General features: G+C 40.3%; 1 protein-coding gene across 4 annotated transcripts in view; it reads right to left on the bottom strand.

Moving 5' to 3' along the window:
* EEFSEC (eukaryotic elongation factor, selenocysteine-tRNA specific) overlaps positions 1-25,638 on the bottom strand; it is a 223,519-nt gene that overhangs the window by 24,644 nt on the left and 173,237 nt on the right. The window contains exon 7 of one of the 4 annotated variants that reach the window (XM_020811518.3): positions 11,138-18,765. The exons of the other annotated variants lie outside the window; for them this stretch is intronic. Within the exon in view, the coding sequence (XP_020667177.3) occupies positions 18,710-18,765 (56 nt within the window). The 3' untranslated portion in view covers positions 11,138-18,709. Of the gene's footprint in view, positions 1-11,137; positions 18,766-25,638 lie in introns of those variants that run through there. 4 annotated transcript variants of the gene reach the window in all.

The following is a 25,638-nucleotide window of genomic DNA, read 5'->3' as shown; positions in this document are numbered from 1 at the left end:
GGATGACAGGAGGCTGCACATTTCTGACAACAAAAAATAATCAAAATGGCAATTAACCCAGTAATTATTGACCAATTACATGGCTTCCAACAATGTTCAAATTCCTTACAGGAGTACTGGCAAGATTAATATATACTGTAATTGTTTAACTGAAAACTCCCTATACTCAACTGAACAGAAAGGGAACTTTAAAAAGTCAAGAGGCATGAAAGATCAGCTGCTTATTGATAAAATGATACTAAAGAGGGCTTAAAGATGAAAAACAAATCATAACATTGCCTGGATAGGCTATAAAAAGGCATTTGACTCATTGCCTGCCTAAAATTTTGAGGGATTAGTAAAAATGTTCAGAAGTTCCTCAGGAAAAATAAGGGAAAAGGAAAAACTGTCTTAATGGCCTAAGGCAGGGGTCTCCAAACTTTTGAGGGTAAGGACCTCATCATGTATTTTCAACATTTTTGAGGGCTGAAGGAATGTGCACACACACATGCGCCCCACACAGATGCCCCCCGCATGTCCACATGCCCCACATCATCACTGCTCTTTAACATCTCACTAATCTCCAAGTCAATAATTTTAAATAAAAGTGGATTGGACTACCATATTTCAGAACAAGCAGGGAAAATCAACCTGTTATATATGGATGACCTAAAACAATATTCAAAAGGTTCCTATGAGACAGAATCACTACTAAACACAGTGCGAATATTTAGTGAAGATATTCAAATAAAATTTTGAAGTGACAAATGTGAGGTCATGCAGCAAGCTCCAAAAACTAGATGGAATAGAGATAAAAATGGAGATATTATAAAATCACTGACAAGTGATGAAAATTATAAATACTTTGGAATACTAGAAGCAGATAACATCCTGCACACAAAAGAGAGAAAGGGAATATGCCAAAAGACTTCGGAAAATCTTAAAATCAAAATTAAATGGTGGAAATACAATCAAAGCCATAAACACACGGGCAGTTCCAATAATTAGATATCCAGATGGAATAACAGATTGGACTCAAAATGAATCAGAAGAACTGGATTGAAAAACATGAACTAATGAACACTCATCATGGACTACATCCCCAAAACGACGTGGACAGATTATATTTGCCATGAAAAATTGGAAGCCATGGATTACTGAAAATACAGCAGGTAACAGAGAATGAAAAATAATGACTGGGCTGAGGCACCTCCCTTAGTTATTAATTATATAAGTAGAGAAAAAGCAGTGCAAATGGAGAATATTTTGAAAACAACAGAAACAAAGGCTCAATATAAGAAACAACCATTTGAAAATAAATCAAACAGCTGGAAAATAAACTACTAAATGGACAACACCTGAGAAATATTGATGGAATGAATGTTAATAACTCAACATGGGCATGCCTAAAACTGTAAACTACAGTGGTGCCTCGCTTGACGAGGATAATTCCTTCCGTTCAAATCGCTGTTAAGCGAAATCCTCGTCAAGCGAAAAAGCCCATTGAAATGCATTGAAAACCGGTTCAATGCGTTCCAATGAGCAAAATACCTCAGCATCCAGCGAAGATCCTCCATAGGGCGGCCATTTTCAGTGCCTGTAAAGCGAGGAATCCATCCTAAAACACAGCGGGGAGCATTTTAAACAGCAGGCAGACATTTTGAAGACCCAACGATCAGCTGTAAAGATCATCATTAAGCGAAAAATTGGTTCCCGAAGCAGGGAACCAATCGTTGTTAAGCGATTTTTGCCTATTAAAACATCATTTTGCAATCACAAAACCGATCCCAAAAACGTCTAACAAGCTAAGCATCAAGCGAGGCACCACTGTATTAAGAAAGAAACTGAAGGCTTGATTTTTGCTGCACAAGAACAAGCACTCCAAACCAAAGCAATGAAAGCTAAGATCCTAAGAATTAGTGCTAACAGCAAATGTCAACTATGCAAAGAAAAATATAAAACTGTGTCACACTTCATCTAATGTCCAAAGATTATACAAACAGATCACAAAATTAGATATGATAGAGTGGCAAAACTAGTGCACTGGTCATTTTGCAAAAATATAATTTTCCAGGTTCAAAATACCCATGTGAACATCAGGTAGAGAAAATATCAGAAAACGATGAAGTCAAGATCCTGTGGGATTTCCAGATCCAAACTTATAGATACCTTGAACATAACACACCAGAACAAAGAAATGTCTCAATCATTGACATTGCAATTCAAGGGGATGCCAGAGCTGAAAATAAAGAATTGGAAAAACTAACAAAAGTATAGAGACAGGGCAATCGAAACATCTTGCTTGTGGATGAAACACACTACAGGGGTCCCCATAGTGATTGGGGTTTTGGGAACAATATCAAGAAATTTCACACAGCATTCTAAGCAGTTGCAGATCTCAGAAATCACAATCGGAGCTACAAAAAATGGCAATATTTGGAAAGCATAATACTGTGCTGATATTTAACAGATACATCAATTTTTGTTAAAACTTGTATCTATTATATATCCCCAGTTGATATTTCTATTATTTTGATTGACTGTGTCTGGTATTTTTGAATAACAACAACAACAACAACAACAACAACAACAACAACAACAACAACAACAACAACAACAACAACAACAACAACAACAACAACAACAACAACAATAAATATTAGGATTGCAGAGCTGGAAGGGAACCTATGGATCATTGAGTTCAACTCCCTTCGGTTAACTGAACTCCCAGTCTGGCTCCACAAGCAGATATCTAAACCACTGAGCTATTCAGCAGTTCTTGTTATAATATGACTACCAACTCGTAATCAGATATCATTTGCCTAACAGATCATGCAGTGCATCTGCTACACCTCACCTACATAACAGCTGTTTACACAAACATGTTGGAACACACTTAGGATAAATTAAAATACTTAGCTAGTTGTCCACTAAACCGTGGAGCTTGGGCAATGGTGGGGGCAAACTGTTTCCAGGGAAAACTTTAAAATGCTATTGCTTGACTAGCATTGTTCAAATGCTCAGTATATTTGGGTTGTTTAGAGAGGCTTCTACCTTTCGATAACCAATCTAAAACATAATTATGACCCACATCTGTATGAAGCTGGGAGTATTAAAGCATGTGCTTCATTGTCACTTGTACAGTATTCAGTTGGTTAAGAACAAAACAGCATGGAAGAAAAAGGATACAGTACTGTTATCCTTGCTGATAAAATACAAGGGGCTCAAGAAAGCAAAGTTACAGAGGTAAAGGTAAAGGTTCCCCTTGACAATTTTTTTTTGTCCAGTCGTGTTCGACTCTAGGGGGCGGTGCTCATCCCCGTTTCCAAGCCATAGAGCCAGCGTTTTGTCCGAAGACAATCTTCCGTGGTCACATGGCCAGTGCGACTTAGACACGGAACGCTGTTACCTTCCCACCGAGGTGGTCCCTATTTATCTACAGTGGTGCCTCGCATAGCGAGGTTAATCTGTTCCGGATTAACCTTCGCTATAGTGAAGCATCGCTGAACGGATCAAAAAAACCCACTGGAACGATGTTTAATGCGTTCCAAATGGGCCGAAAACTCACCGTTCAGCGATGCTTCCTATGGCCGGCAGCCATTTTCGCGCCCTCGTTAAGAGAGGGGAGGGTGCAAAAACGCTGCGCACAGCCATTTCGGGGCTTCCGGTGGCCATTTTGTCCGCCTAACAGCTGATCGTCGGGGCTTCGTTTTGCGAAGATCGGTAAGCGAAACGCTTGCCGATCTTCGCAAAGCGAGTTTCGCCCTATCTAAACGACGTTGAGGGATCGCTATGCGATTTCATCGTTGTACTGTGCGCTCGTTAAGCGAGGCACCACTGTACTTGCATTTGCATGCTTTCGAACCGCTAGGTTGGCGGGAGCTGGGACAAGTGACGGGCGATCACTCCGTCGCGTGAATTTGATCTTACGACTGCTTGGTCTTCTGACCCTGCAGCACAGGCTTCAGCGGTTTAGCCCGCAGCGCCACCACGTCCCATGTTACAGAACAACGGACAAAATCCACGTCCCAGTTACAGAACAACGGACAAAATCCTGTTGCACAATTTATACTGATAATGATGTTACTGCAGAAGCAGATCACCACTCATTAGTTCTCATGGTGATTCTTAATGGGATTCCTTGTTGTGCACAAGATGGTGGCTTTGCATGTGATCTGGAATCTGAGCAGGGACTTTGTGGTGGTGTCATTTCCTGTATACAACAGCATTTCGGCCAATATTGTACAGTACAAATATATTAAACTCAGTTATTATCCTGTAAACTTAAGAATGCTAGGGAGACAAAGAGCAAAGCTGGCGTGTACATGCTCTAATGACCTCACATTATTTGTTGCTTGTTCTTAGCGTCTAAAAAAAACAAAAAACTTCAGAGCACAGACCTTGCGCATTTAGGAGAAGTTCAGCACGTAGAACAGGTGCTATTGGAAGTACTGGCAAAGAACCAAGCAACAAGGGAACTGCAGCCTTCAGTCTTCCTGTTCATTAAGAGTCCAGCACTAGATAAATTAGGGTCTCCAGCTTAGTGTTCACTGAAACATTAGGACACATCCCAAGTGTTTCACCTAATCCTGATGGGGAGCAACAATGAAAACTTTTTAAAGAGGTTAGGCTTTATCAGACATAATTAGTTTCCATTATCTCAGGGATGATGTGCATTTGTTGCCACTTTTCAGTGCCTGCTTGCTGATCAGAGGGCTGCAGTTAAAGCAAGGGTGACCTTGTGTTGGCTTTACTTTCCCTTTTCTTTTCTAAGATCAAAGATCACCTCTGTCTCTAATATATTTCTGTCCAAAAAGATTTAATTACCAAGATAAATATTGACAATGAAACAATAAAGGGAGCTTGAAGCTTTACTATTTGTTTTCTATCCAGGACAGTGTATCTATAGTTTAGGGGAAAAAACCCTTCCAGAGCAAATATGGTGCTAGAATTACTTGCTAATACATGAAAAAAAAATTCTGTGAAGGAGTCAGAAGATACAAGGAAGCCAAATTTTCACTAAGCATATTTTATTGGCAGCAATCATGGAACTGGAAAAAGGTGCAGAAGAGAGTGACTAAAATGATGACTGGGCTGAGGCACCTCTCTTATGAGGAAAGGCTACAGTGTCTGAAGCTCTTTAGTTTAGAGAAAAGGTGCCTGGGGGGGGAGGGGACATGATTGAGATTTATCAAATTATGCAGGAAATGGATAAAGTGGATAGAGGGAAGCTCTTTTCTCTCTTATGCAATACCAGAACTAGGGGACATCTACTCATATGGAGTGTTGGGAGAGTGAGAATAAACAAAAACTGTTTCTTTACCCAGCGTGTTGTTAGTCTGTGGAACTCCTTGCCGCAAGATGTGGTGATGACATCTGGCCTAAATGCCTTTAAAAGGGGACTGGACAGATTCCTGGAGGAAAAGTCCATCACAGGTTACAAGCCATGATGGAAGTGTATGGTCTCCAAGCTTAGAAGGAAGGTACCTCCAAATGACAGATGCAGGGGAGGGGTACCAGGAGACATGTATCTAGTTGTCTCATGTGCTCCCAGAGGCATCTGGTGAGACCATTGTGAGATACAGGAAGCTGTCCTAGATGGGCCCTTGGCCTGATCCAGCAAGGCTCTTGTTATGTTCAGAGGTGCTTTACCATTTCCTTCTCTGGGAGCATCCTGGGATTGCACAGTTTGTCCAAGGGCCACACAGGCTGGCTCTTCAGAAATGCACAGTGGGGACGGGGACACAAACACACACACACACACACACACACACACACCTTACAAGTGAAAGGAAAATAATTCAATTATCTCTCATATACTTTGAGGCAGCTTTTTAAGACAGAAAGACTATGGAGCAAAAATTACCATGTACAGTTTGCTTAATTCTTTAAAACTGCAACAACATGCTACTTTTTGACTGCCCAGTTTCCATTTATATTCAGAACATTGTTGACCTGATAAGTTGAGTATAGAAAAACGCAAATAATTTTTTAAAAATTGGTTTCACTCAACTGAGAATACATTTATATCCTTTTCCAGGGAATTTTCATACCAGTATACAGTATATCTTAATTATGTACCAGCAGGTGACTACTACTTTGACTAGAAAGTAGACCCCAGTACCACACAAGCAACTGAAAACTGATCATGTGTTCTATATTAAAGTGAGTATAAAGGTTCAACAGCGCAAGGAGCTAAATTGTCATCAGGGAAGTGGTGGGGGGAACAGTTCAAAAGCTTTGTACCTCTTACACCAGCTTTCAAGAAATGCTTACAATGTAGGAGAAATTCAGCCTGGCACATCTGACATAGAACCAAAAAGCAACCCATTACAAAGCGGCCCCATTCAAAGGAGTACGTCTGTGGGCTGGTAATCCTACCATCATGCTTGAAACTCTTGATGCAGAGTAAGCATCATGGAAGGCTGCTAAGCTGGCCTAACTCCACCAACTTATCTGGAGGCATCTGCTAGTTGGAGCTCATTCAGGGTTTAAGTTGGGCGATATTCATCTTCCCCTGGGCAGCCTTTTTTAAAAGCAATCCTGAACAATGAGACTTCGGAATAACGAACAATTTTTTTAAAAAAATTACACTTCTAGGCAAGGACTTTAATACGATTAGAGGGGGGGAAGGAGGCTTTTCTTTTTTAATGTTATGTATATTGTGTGTAAACAAATATGCAATTTGCTCTAAAAAGATAAGGTGATTAAATTTTTATCAGACTTGTACTCTGTTGTCACCACAACAAAGAGAATTAGGAAGAGGAAAGAAAGGCCTTTTTATTTGAATTGTGCTCTTACCAGAGGTTCTCCACAACACAGCTGTAAAGCCACTCAACGTTCTCCAAGCAGGCCCTTTGATTGCATTTTATTCAACTTGTTTGCATTTGGAGCAATTGAAAGGAAAAGAACGCTCCACATTTTGATGTCTTAATGTTCCTTAATACCTTCTTTAATTTATATTAAGCTTCTTAACTAGGGTGAGGAATTCTTCAAAAACAATAAAGACCTCGTGAAGAAATCTTTCACACACCATGAAAATTGAAATTATAATATATTCATGGCTTTTTTTCTTTCAAAAACATTATTTTGAAGAAAGACTGAAAGCATTTTTTAAAAAAATCCTAAAGTTGTATGAAAACGACTTGATCCACAGAAGCAGATCAAAGTTTAAACTAATTATTACATGTTAGAGAAAGTACTGGGAAAGGATGAATGAAGCATGTACAAGAACATATTTGATACTACAAAGTTTCAGTCTTCATACCCTAAGAGCTCCTTTTCCATAACTTTTTATTTTAAAGTGATAAAGATGTGTGTGTGTGTGTGTGTGTGTATGTGTGTGTGTGTGTGCACACGTGTGTTTCCATTGAAGAAGCTTGCCCATTGTTTGCCATATTCTTTGTAGTAAATTTGCTTGTCTTTATTCCTAAAATGGGCTTTTAGAACCTCTGATGTTTCTATAACACTGTACCCTATTTATATCTTGTGGAGTGAGCCAAACTCAACAGCATGCATTCAATTGCTGGAATCTGTAGTGCTGCATTTGACCCGCCTTCCCTTCCATACCTAACAATAGAAAACATAATCTGTCTGCTTATGTCCATTTTGTATTCTTATCTTTTTCAGTCTCAAAAAAGTTCTTTATTCTCAAGGAGGTGTTGCAGCAAGCAGAGAAATTAGTGGAGAAAACTGCCAGGTGGAAAGGGTTAAAAAATAAGCACAATCCTGATTCATGAAACTGATTTTCTACAAAAATGCAACTGTTGGGATATTGTTACAACTATTTGCATTTAATATTGATCTCAGTTGTCAAAACATTTTCTACGAACACCAGAAAGATGGAGGGGGAGGGGAATTCAGCTTTGAAGCCTGTAAACATCTTCACACCTTCACAAAAGCCAGAAAAGATATAGCCCCATTCTGTCTGGCTCTGGTAAAGGCAGGAAAACAGGATGAAAGTCTATTGCTTGTGATGAGTCATGGAAAAGCTGACCAATGCCATGATCAAGCCCTTGCTCATTTGTTGCCAACTAGTGTCACCATGGTGACATGATGGTGCTGTGGGTTAAACCACAGCCTATCGGCTGCAAGGTCAAAAGATCAGCAGTGTGAATCCACGTGACAAGCTCCCATCGCTTGTCCTAGCTCCCGCCAATCTAGCTGTTCGAGAGCATGTAAATGCAAGTAGATAAATAGGTACCACCTCAGTGGCAAGGTAACGCCGTTCCGTGTCTAGTTGCGCTGGCCACGTGACTGTGGAAACTGTCTACGGACAAAACACTGGCTCTACGGCTTGGAAACGGGGATGAGTACCACCCACTAGAGTCGGACGCGATTGGACAAATTGTCAAGGGGAACCTTTACCTTTAGTATCACCTTGGACCCAGGAAAATGCAAGCCAGATTAACAGCCAGTTCACAGCCACTTCTACATCAAACCACGTAAAAATAAAAATAACTGCCACAAATCCAAACTAAAGCAAGTTTAAATAAGAGCACTGATATGAAAGAGGCTGGCAGTGACACTGCTTCACCATACTGTGAGAAGAGGGTGAATGACAAGTATGACTTGCAAGCTGAAAGCTAATAAAGAATAGGCCATTAAATCAAAACCACCACAATGGCACATTAGTATAAATATCTGCTGGCTAGATATCTTCTCAAAGATTTACTCCTATGAATGAATTGGCCAGTGTGGTGTAGTGGACCGAGGGACAGACTAAGACTCAGGAGACCTGGGTTCAAAACTTTGCTTGGCCATGGAGACTTGCTGCAGCTGTGTGGAACTGATAAAACCTCTCCTTAAATCTCTCACTTACCTTGAAAGCCCTAATAAGGTCATCAGTAGCTTCAATTTGAGGACATATGCTGCACACACAAGACATTAATTATATCTTCTCAGTACCATTATGAAGTATTTTCAAGTTTTCATAAATGATTATGAACAGCAACACTGAAGTGTCACTTGATCTATTCCGTCATACACTTCTGTCAGCCAAACCCATGTAAAATAAAAGGACTGAAATATAAAATATTTATGTTCTATGTGTGCAGGATACCCGCAATTACAGACTGACAATGAACACAGCAGTATTCGGAGTCAGTTTTCTGGCATATGCACTGAATTATGTTGCAATTATCAAATTAGTGACCTTCTAAATGTTGGGAATTGTATGGAATCACTTCATAATTCTCTACCAAAAAATAAATCAAAAAGACTGGCACAGGAAAATCAATGACACTTTGAAAAACACTTGCAATTTGGGATGGGTGAGAGTAGTGATGGTGAAGGAAGGAGGTACATATCATAATAACCTCAGTTGAAGCAAGAATATTAACCAGCAACAATCCTTTTTATCCATCTCTTATTTTGTTATTTGCTTCCTTGAATGGACCTTTTGAAAGACAAGATCTCATCTTTTCAAGAATAACAGATCCTGCTTACACTATGATGTAATGTTTAGCTTCATGTGCAGGAACCACTGCGGAGTTTCAGGCTTCTGCTCTCCTCTCTCCCTTACCCTCCCTTTATGCACAAAAAGAAGAAATTATAACTTCTGTTTTACAACTGGCATTCCATAGCTCCTTATTCGATCAGAATCCAATAATCTGTGGCTTCATCAAGCCATAGTCTGTGTACAATCAGGAACTGAATAGTAATTCGCTATCTTAGTTTACAAACAAACCATACATTGTCTGAAAAACATTTTGGTAGGTTAAGATAAAAAAAGGAAATTATGAATTGCTGCAAACCAGCAATAGAAACTTCTAACTTATTTGCTTTCCAAAAACAGAGTGAGGAAAACTCATGATCAAGATATTATTATGTACAGAGGGCCAAATGCATCTCAGTACACAAAAATATAATCTGCAGGCACCCAACTGATCTCCATTTGTTTTTTAAGTCCATATCATATCTAAACCCAGGGCTAAAAATTTGTCTTTAGGCAACCTAAACTACAGGAAGACGAACAGTAGCAAGGAGGAAATTCCCAATGAAATATTTCAGAGGATGAACATATTTGATTTGACTCTTCATGTTTAAATTTAAAATATGCTTTGATTGTATTACTGCATTGAGCAGGGGGTTGGATTTGATGGCCTTGTAAGCCCCTTCCAACTTCACTTTTCTATTATTTCTATGACTAAATATTCACATAAATTTAAACTAAAACATTTTGCATAGTTACAGAATCAGCTACTCATTCAACAGCACACCTTCTTATATTTCCTAAACCAGTATAAACCATTTCTTCAAAAACGTAGCAGAATGTGTTTTATTTTTCTTTCAGCTTCTCTCAAGCTTGGTTTCACCTGTGGTTATGCTTAAAATTAAGGCAGAACTGATGAAATGTAACCTCTTCCACTAATGAAATCTAAGAAGAAATGTTGATTGCTGTTGCTTATGTCCTTAAAAAAAGGGGAAATTGGTTACTTACCAACTAGCACAGTCACCAAATCTGGTCCAATTTTTCTTTTTACTGTGAATATAAAGTTTAGAAAAGTGTAGGGAAGTACTAGATAATTGTTCAGTCCAAATTAACAGAGCTTCTGGGCTTAATAGTCTCTTTATTGAACTGTGCATGCTTATACAAAGATAGTGCTGAGGAGAGGTGGCAAAGAAGACAACGTAAATTTGCAGTAGTACAGACTTATCCCCCTTCATGGATTGCTGCTTTAACATGGTGAAGGGGCTTGAGTAATTCGGAGAAGCTATGGGCTATGCTGTGCAGGGACACCCAAGACGGACAGGTCATGGTGGAGAGTTCCGACTAAACGCAATCCACCTGGAGTAGGAACTGGCAATGCCACTCCAGTATCTTTGCCAAGAATGCCCCATGATCAGAAACAAAAGGCTAAAAGATATGACGCTGGAAGGTGGGACCCTGAGGTCGGAAGGCGTCCAACATGCTACTGAGGAAGAATGGAGGACAAGTACAAGCAGCTCCAGAGCTAATGAACTGGTTGGGCCAAAGCCAAAAGGATGCTCAGCCGCGGACGTGCCTGGAAGTGAAAGGAAAGGCTGATGCTGCAAAGAAAAATACTGCATAGGAACCTGGGATGTAAGATCTATGAACCTTGGGAAGCTGGATGTGGTCAAACAGGAGATGGCAAGAATAAACATTGACGTCCTGGGCATCAGTGAACTAAAATGGATGGGAATGGGCGAATTCAATTCAGATGATTATCATATCTACTATTGTGGGCAAGAATCCCATAGAAGAAATGGAGTAGCCCTCGTAGTCAACAGAAGAGTGGGAAAAGCTGTATAATCTCAAAAATGACAGAATGATTTCAATATGTATCCAAGGCAGACCTTTTAACATCAAAGTAATCCAAGTTTATGCACCAACCACCAATGCTGAAGAGGCTGAAATTGATCAATTCTATGAAGACTTACAGCACCTTCTAGAACTGACACCAAAGAGAGATGTTCTTCTCATTATAGGGGATTCGAATCCTACAGTGCAGAGACAAGAGATAAAAGGAACAGGTAAGTTTGGCCATGGAGTTCAAAAAGAAGCAGGGCAAAGGCTAATAGAGTTTTGTCAAGAGAACAAGATGGTCATCACAAATACTCTTTTCCAAAAACACGAGAGGTGATTCTACACATGGACATCACCAGATGGGCAATACCGAAATCAGACTGATTATGTTCTCTGCAGCCAAAGATGGAAAAGCTCTATACAGTCAGCAAAAACAAGACCTGGAGCTGATTGTGGCTCTGATTTGGTGGACAGAGTGGCTGAAGAACTATGGATGGAGGCTCGTAATATTGTACAGGAGGCAGCAACAAAAACCATCCCAAAGAAAAGGAAATGCAAGAAAGCAAAGTGGCTGGCCAAAGAGGCCTTACGAATAGCAGAGAAGAGAAGGGAAATGAAATGCAAGGGAGATAGGGAAAGTTACAGAAAATCGAATGCAGACTTCCAAAGAATAGCAAGTGGGCCTTCTTAAATGAACAGTGCAGCGAAATACAGGAAAAGAATAGAAAGGGAAAAACTAGAGATCTGTTCAAGAAAATTGGAGATATTAAAGGAAGATTTTGTGCAAAGATGGACATGATAAACGACAAAAATGGCAGGGACCTTACAGAAGCAGAAGACATCAAGAAGAGGTGGCAAGAATACACAAAGGAATTATACCAGAAAGATCTGGATGTCCCGGACAACCTAGATAGTGTGGTTGGTGATCTTGAGCCAGACATCCTGGAGAGCAAAATCAAGTGGGCCTTAGAAAGCATATCTAACAACAAGGCCAGTGGGGGTGAAGGCATCCCTGTTGAACTATTTAAAATCTTAAAAGATGACACTGTTAAGGTGGTATACTCAATAAGCCAGCAAGTTTGGAAAATTCAGCAGTGGCCAGGGGATTGGAAAAGATCAGTCTACATCCCAATCCCAAAGAAGGGCAGTGCCAAAGAATGCTCCAACTACCGTACAATTGCGCCCATTTCACATGTTACCAAGGTTATGCTGAAAATCCTACAAGGTAGGCTCCAGCAGTATGGGCACTGAGAACTCCCAGAAGTGCAAGCTGGATTTCAAAGGGGCAGAGGAACTTGAGACCAAATTGCTAACATGCACTGGATTATGGAGAAAGCAAAAGAGTTCCAGAAGAACATTGACTTCTGCTTCATTAACTACACAAAAACCTTTGACTGTGTGGACCACAGCAAACTATGGCAAGTTCTTAAAGAAATGGGAGTGCCTGACCACCTTATCTGTCTTCTGAGAAATCTGTATGTGGGACAGGAAGCAACAGTTAGAACTGGATATGGAACAACTGATTGGTTCAAAAATGGGAAAGGAGTACGACAAGGCTGTATATTGTCTCCCTGCTTATTTAACTTATATGCAGAATACATCGTGTGAAAGGCAGGAGTAGATGAATCCCAAACCGGAATTAAGATCGCCGTAAGAAATATCAACAACCACTCTGATGGCAGAAAGTGAGGAGGAATTAAATAACCTCTTAATGAGGGTGAAAAAGAAGAGCGCAAATAATGGTCTGAAGCTCAACGTTAAAAAAACTAAGATCATGGCCACTGGTCCCATCACCTCCTGGCAAACAGAAGGGGGAGATATGGACGCAGTGACAGATTTTACTTTCTTGGACTCCATGATCACTGCAGATGGTGACAGCAGCCAATAAATTAAAAGATGACTGCTTCTTGGGAGGAAGTGATGACAAACCAAGACAGCATCTTAAAAAGCAGAGACATCACCCTGCCGACAAAGGTCCGCATAGTCAAAGCTATGGCTTTTCCAATAGCAATGTATGGAAGTGAGAGCTGAACCATAAAGAAGGTTGATCACCGAATAATGAATCCTTTTGAATTGTGGTGCTGGAGGCGACTCTTGAGAGTCCTCTGGACTGCAAGGAGAACAAACCTATCCATTTTGAAGGAAATCAACCCTGAATGCTCACTGGAAGGACAGATGCTGAAGATGAGGCTCCAATATTTTGGTCCTCTCATGAGAAGAGAAGACTCCCTAGAAAAGACCCTGATGTTGGGTAAGTATGAGGGCAAGAGGAGAAGGGGACGACAGAGGACGAGATGGTTGGATAGTGCTGGCGTGCTCTGGTCCATGGGGTCGCAAAGAGTTAGACACGACTTAATGACTAAACAACAACAGACTTATCATGACAAAAGACATCATAACGGTTCATAACACTGCCATAGAGAGATGCCCCAGATAATTTTATACTACCAGGTTAAAGTGTAATGCATTAATAATTTCTCAAGCAATTGCTTGTCACTGAAGGACACTGATGGAGAATAGCAGAAACTTCAAACTCAAGAATAAATTTATTGCTCATTTTACCCCCCTACTGGCACTTCTACTGTACAAACTATTTAAGGACGACTGCATTGGTTTCACATGCCATCATCTTCAGTATGAATCACTTACTGTTGCATAACTGCTGACGATGCTAGCACAGTGTGTATGCTTGTGATTGTATTACATGAGGACAAGAAACACATTTGTTTCAAATCAATTTTCACTGGAAAACCACAGCTGGTTCGATGGGCTGCTAGTGACTTTTGATCTCAAAGGAGTAAAAAGCAACTCAAACCCAAATAATATGGGTAGGCGAAACTGTATGCATGAGCCAGTGGGTACATCCACACATTCACACACAGCTATGTGGGATAGCAATAAATCTGATCTGATTTCAGAGTGAACATACAATTTTATTCACTTTTGATCTGTTGGGCATACAGCAGGGAAAACATCACATTGGATTTGTCTTGGGTTTGTTCTGATTGTGTAAATGTACATTATTGCTGCCACTGGTCGATCCAGCTCACTGCTGCCTCTGGAGATTGGCGGTGGCTCTCCAGTGTTTCAGCTTGGAACATTTTTGAATCCTATGCAGGAATGCCAGATCACATGCAAACCATGAGTTCTACCAGTGAGTTAGAGGCCTCCTACAGAATATGCCCATATTATAGCAGTCTGCCTGGCTTCAATCAAGTCAGGATGGAGCACAGGAGTCAGAAATGAGCCTCCTTCTGCATTCTCCTCATGGCATGCTGTCTACTGACTAAATCTGTGCAGCACTATGTTAACAAATTACATGTGTTAAGAATTTTATCCACTTTTATGAAGGCAATTTCTGTATTTAGGACATTAAGCAAAAGTAACAAGGACGAGGTGTATGGACAAGAATGCTGTGTATTTCATGCCTTTATTACATCACTTATTAAGCACACTAAACTTGTTGGTGAAAGTATACTTTCAGTTAATTTCATCAGTAAAAAACTCTTATAATGATGGAGTCTTAAGATCGGCTTGCTGACTTCTAATGAAGGGGAGTGTGTTAAGCAATTTAAAATTAGAATAGTCAGACTACCTTATTCTCACCTTTTATTGAGGCCTATTTTAATATTTCAAATATACACTACCTAAATTTGTATACTCTTTAACAGTAGTTAATCTTCAATTAAAATACCCAGAGCAGAAACCAAGATAACTGGTTTAAAAGGTAAAAGCTTATTGACAAGGAAGAAAAGTATTCTTCACATTGCCCTTTTTAATTCTGCATATTAAAAATGTCATTTTTATGACTTAAAAAAGTCTTCAGGAATAATGAAGGCTAACAAAAGAGTGAAGAGCAGTAATTTAAAAAGCTCCATATGTAGCATCCTGATTACTGTATCAGTCCCATTTCCATAACGAAGGGTGAAGTCAGTGAACTGCCACTCGTTCTTTCTGGTGACAAGAAAAGGGCAAAAAGGACCGTTGTGTTTTCAAAGTGTCACCCCTCAGGCTTAAGAAGGAGGAGTTGGAGTCACCTTCTGCACAGTTATAAATGTGTGGGTGTCGGTGTCTGACACTTTCCTGCAACACACTTAAGCTCCAGCTCTGGTGGTCCCTGCACATGCACTTAATTTGGAAGCAGATGGGTTCAAAAGTTTATCCTCACTTTTTGACCTGAAAGGATTTAGGATATGGAGGTGCACTTGAAACATGCTACAGAGGCTGGGGAAATGTAGTCTCAAGAAGGAATGCCGGTGTGCAAGGGAAGCACACGAGGTATTCTTTATGTTTATAAGAGTTATGATACATAGATGTGGCACAATATATACTTGACACACACAGTAGTGCATGTGGCTGGCATGTATGAGGAGTCAACCAATTAAGAATTGAAAAGCTGTGTTACAAAATGGAGCAATATCCTAGAATTTGTATTTTTCAGTGCATACCTTCGGAAAATGCAAAGAGACATTTAAAGAATTATCTCTACCAGCAGCACTCTTGATTTTTAACAAGATCTGCGTACCTAGATGCCAGTAAAATATGAAGTATTTGTAACTAACTAAATGTATTCACAATGAATAAAGATGAGATATAGAAAAGCAGTACAGTATTTAGTTTTAGTAACTATAACACACGCACAACTCAATTAATGACAATACGCATGCTCAGTACTAATATAAGAGCAATGATGCTGATAACATAATTATATTTCAGAGAGCACTGTTTCTATTTATTTATCTATTTTATATTATTTCTATGCTACACTTCTCTCCATAGGGGACCCAAGGCGTCTCAAAAGTACTATTGATAATGCAAATTATTATTATACAACTAGTTCAATGACTTTATATTGTATCAATAATTGTGTAGCACATAAAATGACATAGTCTATGGACTGAATATCTCCAATTGTTTAACAGTGGTTAGTAGGTGTTTGGTGAAAAGGCCATGGAGTCAAATAGCAAGATAAAATATGTGCTATAGCTAGAAGGCTATGGAAAAGATTTCTTGATAAACTGGCTCTTCAGAAGGGACTTGGAATAGGGCACTTATAGGTCAAAAGTCTTTAAAATTGTCTTATTCAGCATGCATATGCAAGTGCTGCAAAAGAATGCCTTCAGACCTGTTGCATTTGCCATGAAAGCAGTCAGTATACTGTACATTTTCAGGCGGGGGGGGGCTTAAATATGTTGCACAGTACCTGAAGTGATTGATTACACACATGCTTTTCTTTGAAGAAAATGCAGTGCTTCTAAGACTGCACATATACACAGAGAGAAAAATGTGGGAGAAAACGGCTGTGTACATACATACAGAAAATGGTTTTCTACATACAGGGAATATTTTCAATCTCATTTTCATGTATTACATATAACATAAGCTGTCAGAAGGAGAGAAATTCATATCCGGGCTATTCTTTGATTTTTGTACTACAGATACAATTCCTATGCTGGTGGCATGGAAGGAATTGATAAATAAATAATACTGAATATTTTATGTGTTCATACTCCTCATTTTTACTACACTAGATTAAGGAATTATTTCTCATTTATTAAAAGGCTTTATAAAACAAACAGCCCTTTTGTTTTTCTTTTCTGCTTGCTTGTCAAAAAAAAAACTACAGTGGTGCCTCGACTTACATACGTCCCTACTTACGACCATTTCGACATACGACTAGCTCTGGCGGAAAATTTTTGCTTTGACTTGCGGCCGGAGCTTCCACTTACGAACCCAAAAGGCGGGGGGGGGGGGAAAGGCAGGAGATTGACATTTGAAAGGAAGGGAGCGGCCACTGCAGCCCCGAGCCAGGTTCAGCCTCCCGGCACTGGGACGCTGCCTCCCCACACCCCGTCCCTGTAGGAGCCCGTCGGGTGGCAGCGGCACTCGCCTGGCCGCGTGGCTTCCTTTGGGCCTGGTGGTGCCTCTCACCACCAGAGCCAGTTCTGGAGTGGGAGGAAGCAAGGAGGGGTGGATCCCACCTGGTGGTCCCGCCCCCTACCTTCACCTCCATGACAAAAGGTGCAAAAGGGGCCCCAAGACCTTCTGCTGTGAGCCCCTTGATCTCCTCCTCCATTTCTGTACACTTCAACGGGCTGGAGACAGGGATCCGTCAGCTCTCGTCAATCGTTGCCCTCCCTCAAAGACCAAAAAGGGCACCGGGGTGGATCCACGTGCCCTGCTGAGCACAGCGCTTCCATCCCTCCTGCGCACCCGAGGGACTTTTCCCGGCAGAAGCAAAGAGCAAGCCCCCCCCACACACACATAACTTGCAGACGCAGCCAATGCAACTGCGATTATCATCCGCATAATTAAAATAGCAAATAAGTTTAGGATGCCAGGATCAGGCATCCTCGCCTCCACCCAGCCCCAGCGGGACTTGCATCCCCTCCCACTTTGAACAAAGGTTTGCTTCCTAGGAAACGCATCTCTTGCCACTGGAGCCACTGCCAGAACGGGAGGCGCCGCCGAAGGAAGCTGCATGGCTGGGTGAGTGCCACCGCCGCCCCACGCCCCGTCCCTGTTGGAGCCCGTCGGGTGGCATCGGCCATTGCCCAGCCATGCGGCTTCCTTCGGCACCACCTCCTGCTCTGGCCCCAGCTCCGGCAGTGACAGGCTCAGCTAGGCCCAACCAGCCAGCACGGAAGTGGCGCCGAAGGAAGCCACATGGCCAGGCGAGCGCTATAGCCGCCCGATGGGCTCCTCCAGGGACAGGGCATGGGGCAGCAGCGGTGACTGCCTGGTAAGGTAAGGTGCTGCTTTTTGCTTTTTAAAAACTGTTCTGGGTGGGTTTTGCAGGGTGGTTTTGTACTGGAGGGGGGTTATGTTTCTGTGTTTTGTTTGTTTTTTTGGTGATTTTTTTAGTCCCAGCGTGGGGCTTCCTCTGTTTATTTTTGGGTTGTTGTGGTTTTTTTTTTTTAAAAAAATTGTTGTTGTTGTTGTTTTTTGCAGCCCCAGCGTGTTCCTATGGGGATTGCAGTGTTTTATTTTTATTTTATTTTTAGTTGGTTTTTTTGTTTTGTTTTTTGTTTTGGTCAAAATGGATTAATTGCATTCCCATGCATTCCTATGGGAATGCATGCTTCGACTTACGACCATTTCAAGTTAGATCCACCTTCTGGAACAGATTATAATCGTAAGTCGAGGCACCACTATACCCAAAACAACATTCATCTTTTTTTCTCATGTTACACTGTTTTGTAAAAGCTTCTATTTTATAATATATTGTTATTCTCATTTGTTTAACACAGGTTTCCACATTTATTGTTTTGTTAATTTACATTTTAAGCCAACATAACTCAAGCAGGAAAATAAACAATATTCCATTTTTTCTTTGTTATTGTCTGTTCACATAATGTAAGCATTGCTTACTTTTTCGTCATGAACATTGGCACAAAACTTAATGAATGATTGCTTTCTTATCTTGTTAGTTCTCTTTGTACCAAAACAAATCAGTTGTTTTCATTTTGTTTCCAGCTGTAGTTTTTCAATAATACTTTCACCTCTTAGGCAGCTCTCTGAAGCAGAAATTAAAAGGACATTTCAGTTTTAGGGCAACACATTTTTGCACTCCATTCAAATTATATATTTTTTTTCTGCCACATATTTCTATTAAAAATCCATAATTTGACATTTTCATTTTTTGATGACACAATAGCCAAAATCCTATTGCTTACTGTAGTAAACTGCACTAGAGTAGGCCTATTGAATCAGTGGAGACTTAATGAGTCAACTCCTCCATACAGTCGTGCCCCACTTTACGATTACGCCATTTAGCAACAAATCCGCTTGACGACGATGTTTTTGCGATCACTTTTGCGATCGCAAAACGATGGTTTGAATGGGGTTTTTCTGCTTTGCGATGATGAGTTCCCTGCTTTGGGAACTGATTTTTGCTTTATGATGATCAAAAACAGCTGATCGTTGGGTTTCAAAATGGCCACCAGGTGTACAAAATGGCTCCCCGCTGTGTTTAGGAGCCATTTTTCGCTTTACAGGCACCCGAAAATGGCCGCCCCTATGGAGGATCTTTGCTGGACGTTGAGTTTTCAGCCCACTGGAACGCATTGAATGGTTTTCAATGCATTTCAATGGGCTTTTTTATTTCGCTTTATGATGTTTTCGCTGTACAGCGATTTTGCTGGAACGAATTAATGTCGTTAAGGAAGGCACCACTGTATGTTCCATTGATTCAAATGCACCTACTCTAACTGTGACTGTGATGGAAAACATGTCCAATCTGCTTGGTAACAGGGAAACAAGGTGATTGGCTGGGTGATGCATGTGGCCAGCCTATCCGGGAGAGCCTGGAGGAGGAAGGGGGGTGGAGGGCTGGAATGTGAGAGTGAAGGAAAGTGTAACGGAAGGAGGACATGTTGCTGGGCTATTGGGTTGTAACTATGTGCAAAAGAACTGAAACTTAGATCTGTTTCCCATTGTCATTTACTACCCTAAAAACGGGATTTGGGACATTGCATTTTAATGACTGTACATGTTACTATTAATGCATTTTACATTTATTTTATGTTGCAAGCCAACTTGAGAGCTTTTTCTTATAAGGCAATCTAGTACATAATGATGAGTATAAAATAAATATTAAAAATCAACACATTAATAAAGCAATTTTGGGCAGATTTGAAATAGTTCAGTCTTCCCATTTTAAAATAGTCTAATATTTAGAGGGATATTTTAGCATCTCAAATGTAAAAATTAAAAGTGTGAATGACTTTCGATTCAGAACACACACAACATTAAATAAACATACACAGAGACAAAATGTTGCAAGAAGAAAAGTTGTTTAACAAAACAGCCCATACATCAACAAGAAAAGGAATGAGAATTAACAAACTAGCTAGTGCCCCAGGGAGAGCATATAGTACAAAGGCAGTACAGAAAGCAAGTCTATGAAGACTAGACTATTTGACTGATGCCAAAAATGCAAGCCTTATTCTTCAGAAATCCTAGCTGTACAAAAAGAAAGAAGAAAAAGAATACCACAATGATTTTGAATGTCTTAGCTGAGTTGAAGAAAATGTTGTTCTTCTACACATATTAGAAATGAGCTCCAAAAGTATTTTTAAGCATATACAATAAGGAAATTGCAGCATATACAAATTAAGGAATCCACAAATGTCGTATGTTCCTACTGTGAGAAAACAGCTAAATAGGCAGTCCATGCATAATAATCCAACTGTCCACCTTATTTAACCCAGTAGAAATAGAAATGGATCTATTTCTAATATATTCAATCCAGCAAATGTTGAGCTTCTTTAAGGCCTCAGTAAAACCTTCTAGCTGTGATATAGCCCAATCTCAAGAAGGGATTCTTGAAAAATAATTTTGGCCACCCATACTACAGATCAAGTCATGGATACACAGACAATTCCTATAGTTTACCCAAAAGAGAGTACAGGAATGTTGGCTGTAACTACATGTCAGAGAAAGTTATTTTTCAGAATTCAGGTAAACTGAAGTATATTTTCGGAACATACCACAGTGGGCTAATAGGCTGGTCCTGAACTCACTACTTACCAGTGGACAAGTTCTTATGTTCCAGAACAGTATGCATTCATAAAAACAATAATAGGAGTGATCTACTCTGGAAAAAAAAAAAGCCTAGACTGATATAAATGCTGCATCATGTCATTCTCAGCATGTGGGACCAACCTGTCTTTCCTAATGCAATCATGACTAAAATGGAAAAACTGTGGCTCTCTAGCTAACGTTGGACTTACCCGAAATACCAGATCTCTCACAAATGCATCTAGGGATGCAAGCCAACAGCAACTACGATAAAGGTAAAGGTTCCCCTTGACATTTAGTCCAGTCGTGTCTGAGCCGTAGAGCCAGTGTTTGTCAGTAGACAGTTTCCGTGGTCATGTGGCCAGTGTGGCTAGACACGGAATGCTGTTACCTTCCCACCATGGTGGTACCTATTTATCTACATGCTTTCGAACTGCTAGGTTGGCAGGAGCTGGGGCAAGCGACAGGAGCAACAACAGCAACTAGAGGGCGGTAATTTGCGAATTTGTGTTTTAGAACATCAAACAGCTCAGCATTCACTAATTCAGTTTATGTGCAGTGATTCTACACCAATAGCACATGGGTGAAATATTAACATTTCCACAGAAAGTAGCAAAACATCATGCTCCTGTGCAGATATGGTATGGTTTATCTGCAATAGCACCATGACCCTAATGATCCTGATACTCTGCTGGTACATTAGACGATGTACCCTAATATGTCAAATATTGCACAATTTTCTTTCTTGTGCAATAAAATACAGTATAGATAGCTTTTCACTTGGCAGATGCACCCTGCTTTCACTATTGGGGTAAAAAATCTGTACCAAGAAAACAGAGAGCTTCCCTGTGATACTCTTTGTGGCTGCTCCTCCTGTTCCACGTTAAGATGTCCCAGCTGATGTTGCTAAATTTATGGACTTGACAGCATTTTGAAGGAACATTTTGTTCATTTTCTTGGCGGGGAATTTGAAAAGTCTAACATTACATCAAATATGCTTTTGTGAAGTGCTGTCAAACATGAACATAGCTTAAGGTCATAACAAACTTTAAAGTCAAATCACAGGCAGCTTGTGCAGCCCCTGCCCTCTTTGTGAGGCCTCCATGCCTGCTACAGAAGGCCAATTATGTTAAAACAAGATGTGAAGAACATACTCTCCCCTAGAGCCATGCTTGTTCATTGATTTGCTTCTGTTTGTGCTTCCAGAGCATGAATTCCTTTCTCTAGTTCCTGTATTCTCACCACAAAACGGTACTTGATTAGCATCAACCTCACCATCCCAAAGCTCACCATGTTGAAAGATTTGTAATTATGGTCTGAAATATTAGTCTTTGACCATGGCCACCTTTCAGGAACAGGTCAAAAGAAGGTTTAATTCAAAAATGTCTGCAGTTGGCAGAAATGTATCTGAGCAGATATATAGCCAATGTTAATTAATCCAATGTTAAAAAAATGACCATTTGTTATTTTCAGCTATTCTATATTACTTTGGAAAACGGAATCCTAGTTACAGTTCTTTGATTTTCCTAAATCCTTATGCAAACATAGCCTTGAGCTATTTGGGGGTCTTGGACAAGTGAATTTACCTTTCACTGCTTTCATTTATCTATTAACAAAGTAAAGCCTATTGCTCTCTGTCAAATCTGTAATCCCTGAAATGACACTATGATGAAGCAAAATCTGCAATTTTGTAATTCCAAGAGTGTGTAAGATTGAGCTGCTGGTCAATCATGGAACCAGTGTAGCCACAACAACTGCTCAACTACTTCTAAGAAGCTTAAGTTTAAAATCCATGTCCCATGGACAGCTGTATGGTTAACAAGAAAATACCCTGTTTCCCCTAAAATAAGAACTAACCTCAAAATAAGCTCTGGTATGATTTTTCAGGAAGCTTGTAATATAAATCCTACTCCAAAAATAAGCCCTAGTTAAGTGAAACCCCGCCCTCCACCATTGTGCTGCAACCATAAGATGACATGACTGTATTTGAATAAATGTAGATGATTGTACATGACAAAAATAAAACATCCCCTGAAAATAAGCCCTAATGCGTTTTTTGGAACAAAAATAACATAAGACCCTGTCTTATTTGGGGGGAAACAGGGTGCCAATATATAAGATTACCAAAATTTGATGCAAATTGGCATAAATCCAGTCAAAAAAGGAAGGCAACTTGTGCCCATGAGTCTTAAACATAATTTTAACCATGGCAAGAAGAGAGTCAGGAAGAACTAATATTGAGAGACAGCAGCATCACAGTAGATTTTCAATAAATAAAAGCTTCTTCAGCTTTTCTGTAGAAATTCAAACTACAACTGGTTAAATGATAAAGATTTCTGCCAATGTTTCCTGCATATTAATCTAAGAATATCACAGAGCACTGGGTCTGGATGAAAGTATAAATCACTACTCAACTGTGAAGGACACAGAGTGACTTGAACAAACTATTTCTCAGCCAAATATACTTCACATGATTGCTAGAAGCAAAAATACTGTTTTGAAGTCTTTTTTAAAAATGCAGGAGACAAATACAACCAGTAAACTTGGACTGGGTGAAAATCGTCTATTGAGATTCTTTACCTTACTGGGATTCAGCAAAATACATGTGTGCACTAAGGCATTTTCAAGCATTCTGTCTCGTTCCATGATTAAGGAAAAAATACTGCATTAGATCCACAACTGGGCCCAATATTCTCCATTTTATTTGAGGGCAGCAAATCTGCACTCAAATTTCAGGGAAAAGCCAAGAAATTAAACTCTGAGGAAATTTCAGAGAAAAGAAATTTCCATGCAAGAAAGTTCTGGTGAATACTCTGCAGTAGTGTGTCCTACTAGCCAACAAGAGATATGTATCTTCTGGAACCTCCTGTGCTCCTGAATATACAGTGGTGCCTCACTTAACGAGCGCACCATTTAACGACGAATTCGCATAGCGACACGTTTTTTGCGATCGCTAATGTGATTGCATTGCGATGTTTTCATAGGGAAAACATTGCATTGCGATGATCGGTAAACGTTTCGCTTACCGATCTTCGCATTGCGATGTTTTTTAAACAGCTGATCGGCAGTTCCAAATGGCTGCCGCATCCGCAAAATGGCCGCCCTCAGCATTTTCGCACCCTGCCCTCACTTACCGGGCAGCGAAAATGGCAGCTGGATCGAGGATTCCCAGCATAGCGGTGAGTTTTCGCCCCAACAGGAACGCATTAAACCCGTTTTAATGCGTTCCTATGGGGTTCCCCCCTGCATAGCGATGAATCCGGATAGCGACGTTAATCCTGGAACAGATTAACGTCGCTATGCGGGGCACCACTGTACTTAAGCAGTACCATCTCTATTTAGGACTAGGCCAAGAAATCAATCAAATCTTCCCTGCTCTGATAGTTTTCTATCCTTTCAGCTATTTTTTTGTTTTTGTCTTTTGCTTAAGAAGAAAGCAAATGAACTCATACTAACAGGGGTAATTTAATCATTTAAAAAAATATTTTTTTAAAAAAATCGCAAGCCTCTGAGACACCAAAAGGACCTACACAAGGACACGTAACCAAGTCTGTGAAATGCATTCCTTATGGAATTTTCACCTAGGAACAGTATATCTTGCTTTTGTTGTTGTTCTTTTTTGTTCTTCTGAGTAGCAGAAAGGTTTATTTAAAAGAGCCTCATGGTACAGTGGTTAAGCTGCTGCACTGCCACCAGAACTGTGTTCACAACTCAGGGTTCGATTCCAGCTAGCTCAAGGTTGACTCAGCCTTCTATCCTTCCGAGGTCAGTAAAATGAGTACCCAGCTTGCTGGGGGGGGCAATGTGTAGCCTGCATAATAATCTTGTAAACTGCCCAGACAGTCCTTGAAGTGCTATGGGGCGGTATGTAAGCATCACACTTTTGGTTTTTTAAAAAAATTGTGATGACCTCTCACTTCAGTTTTAATTGTTTGCAAATCTTGTCTCCCAGCTCCCATTCATGAGTCTGCATCTAATTTCTGCTCACAACATCTGTGATCTAATTCTCTTTGCCAGAGATGTGATTAATACAAGGTAAGTATGTCTCTAGATGCACCATTTGCAAAGATGTGTTATCAGAAGTAGCAAGGCCAGGGAATGGATTCTGCCCTGTTTTGTTCATATAATACATTGTGGTGGTGTTGTCCATGAAGTTGCCCACTTTTTCCCAGCACCATAGGTTCAAAAGCCTTCAGGGCTTTGAAAACTGCCAACATCTCCAGTGGATTTCTATGCTGGGCTCTCTCCTGAGGAAACTAGAGCACATAAATTTCCTTTCTTTGGCAATGGGTGCCTCAGTCTTTTAGGCTAGTGTTCAGTATTGCCATGGAACAATAACATGTGGAGATCTTAAAAGCATGCCCATCTGTAGAATGCTCTTGTCCTGCCACCATCTTAGCCAAAGTGCCAGTTCTGTTGCTGCCCTTAGTCACTTCCTGACACTGTATTTAGTGTTGTTGAAAGAAGCAAGGAACCATGACTGAAGAGGCCTCATCCTGTGCCTGTCATGAGATACTAGTGCTGTAGTAGATGCCATCAGGCTCAATAGCTTCTGAGCATAATGAACAGTCACCCACCCGTCCAGTTGAAATTTGGAAGCCAGAGAAATAGTTCTGATTACCCTCTCCTGGGAAATAAATGGTTTTTGTTTTGTTTGAACCCCAAACTGGGCCTATACATTGAATTGTCCTTGTTGGTTGAAGATTTGGCTTCTTCAGGTTGAATTTTAATCTGAGATCCAACAGCAGTTTCAGCATCATCTGGACATTTCTCTGCAGGTTTTTTTCTTCGAATCTGCCACAATTGTTGTCAGTTTACTGGAACCTATTTATTTCCCTCACTACCGTGTTTCTCCAAAAATAAAACAG

Source organism: Pogona vitticeps, chromosome 2 (genome assembly GCF_051106095.1).
Source record: "Pogona vitticeps strain Pit_001003342236 chromosome 2, PviZW2.1, whole genome shotgun sequence".
NCBI classification, from domain to species: domain Eukaryota; kingdom Metazoa; phylum Chordata; class Lepidosauria; order Squamata; family Agamidae; genus Pogona; species Pogona vitticeps.
Note: the sequence above shows the minus strand (reverse complement) of the source record. Positions and strands in the feature narration are given on the sequence as shown.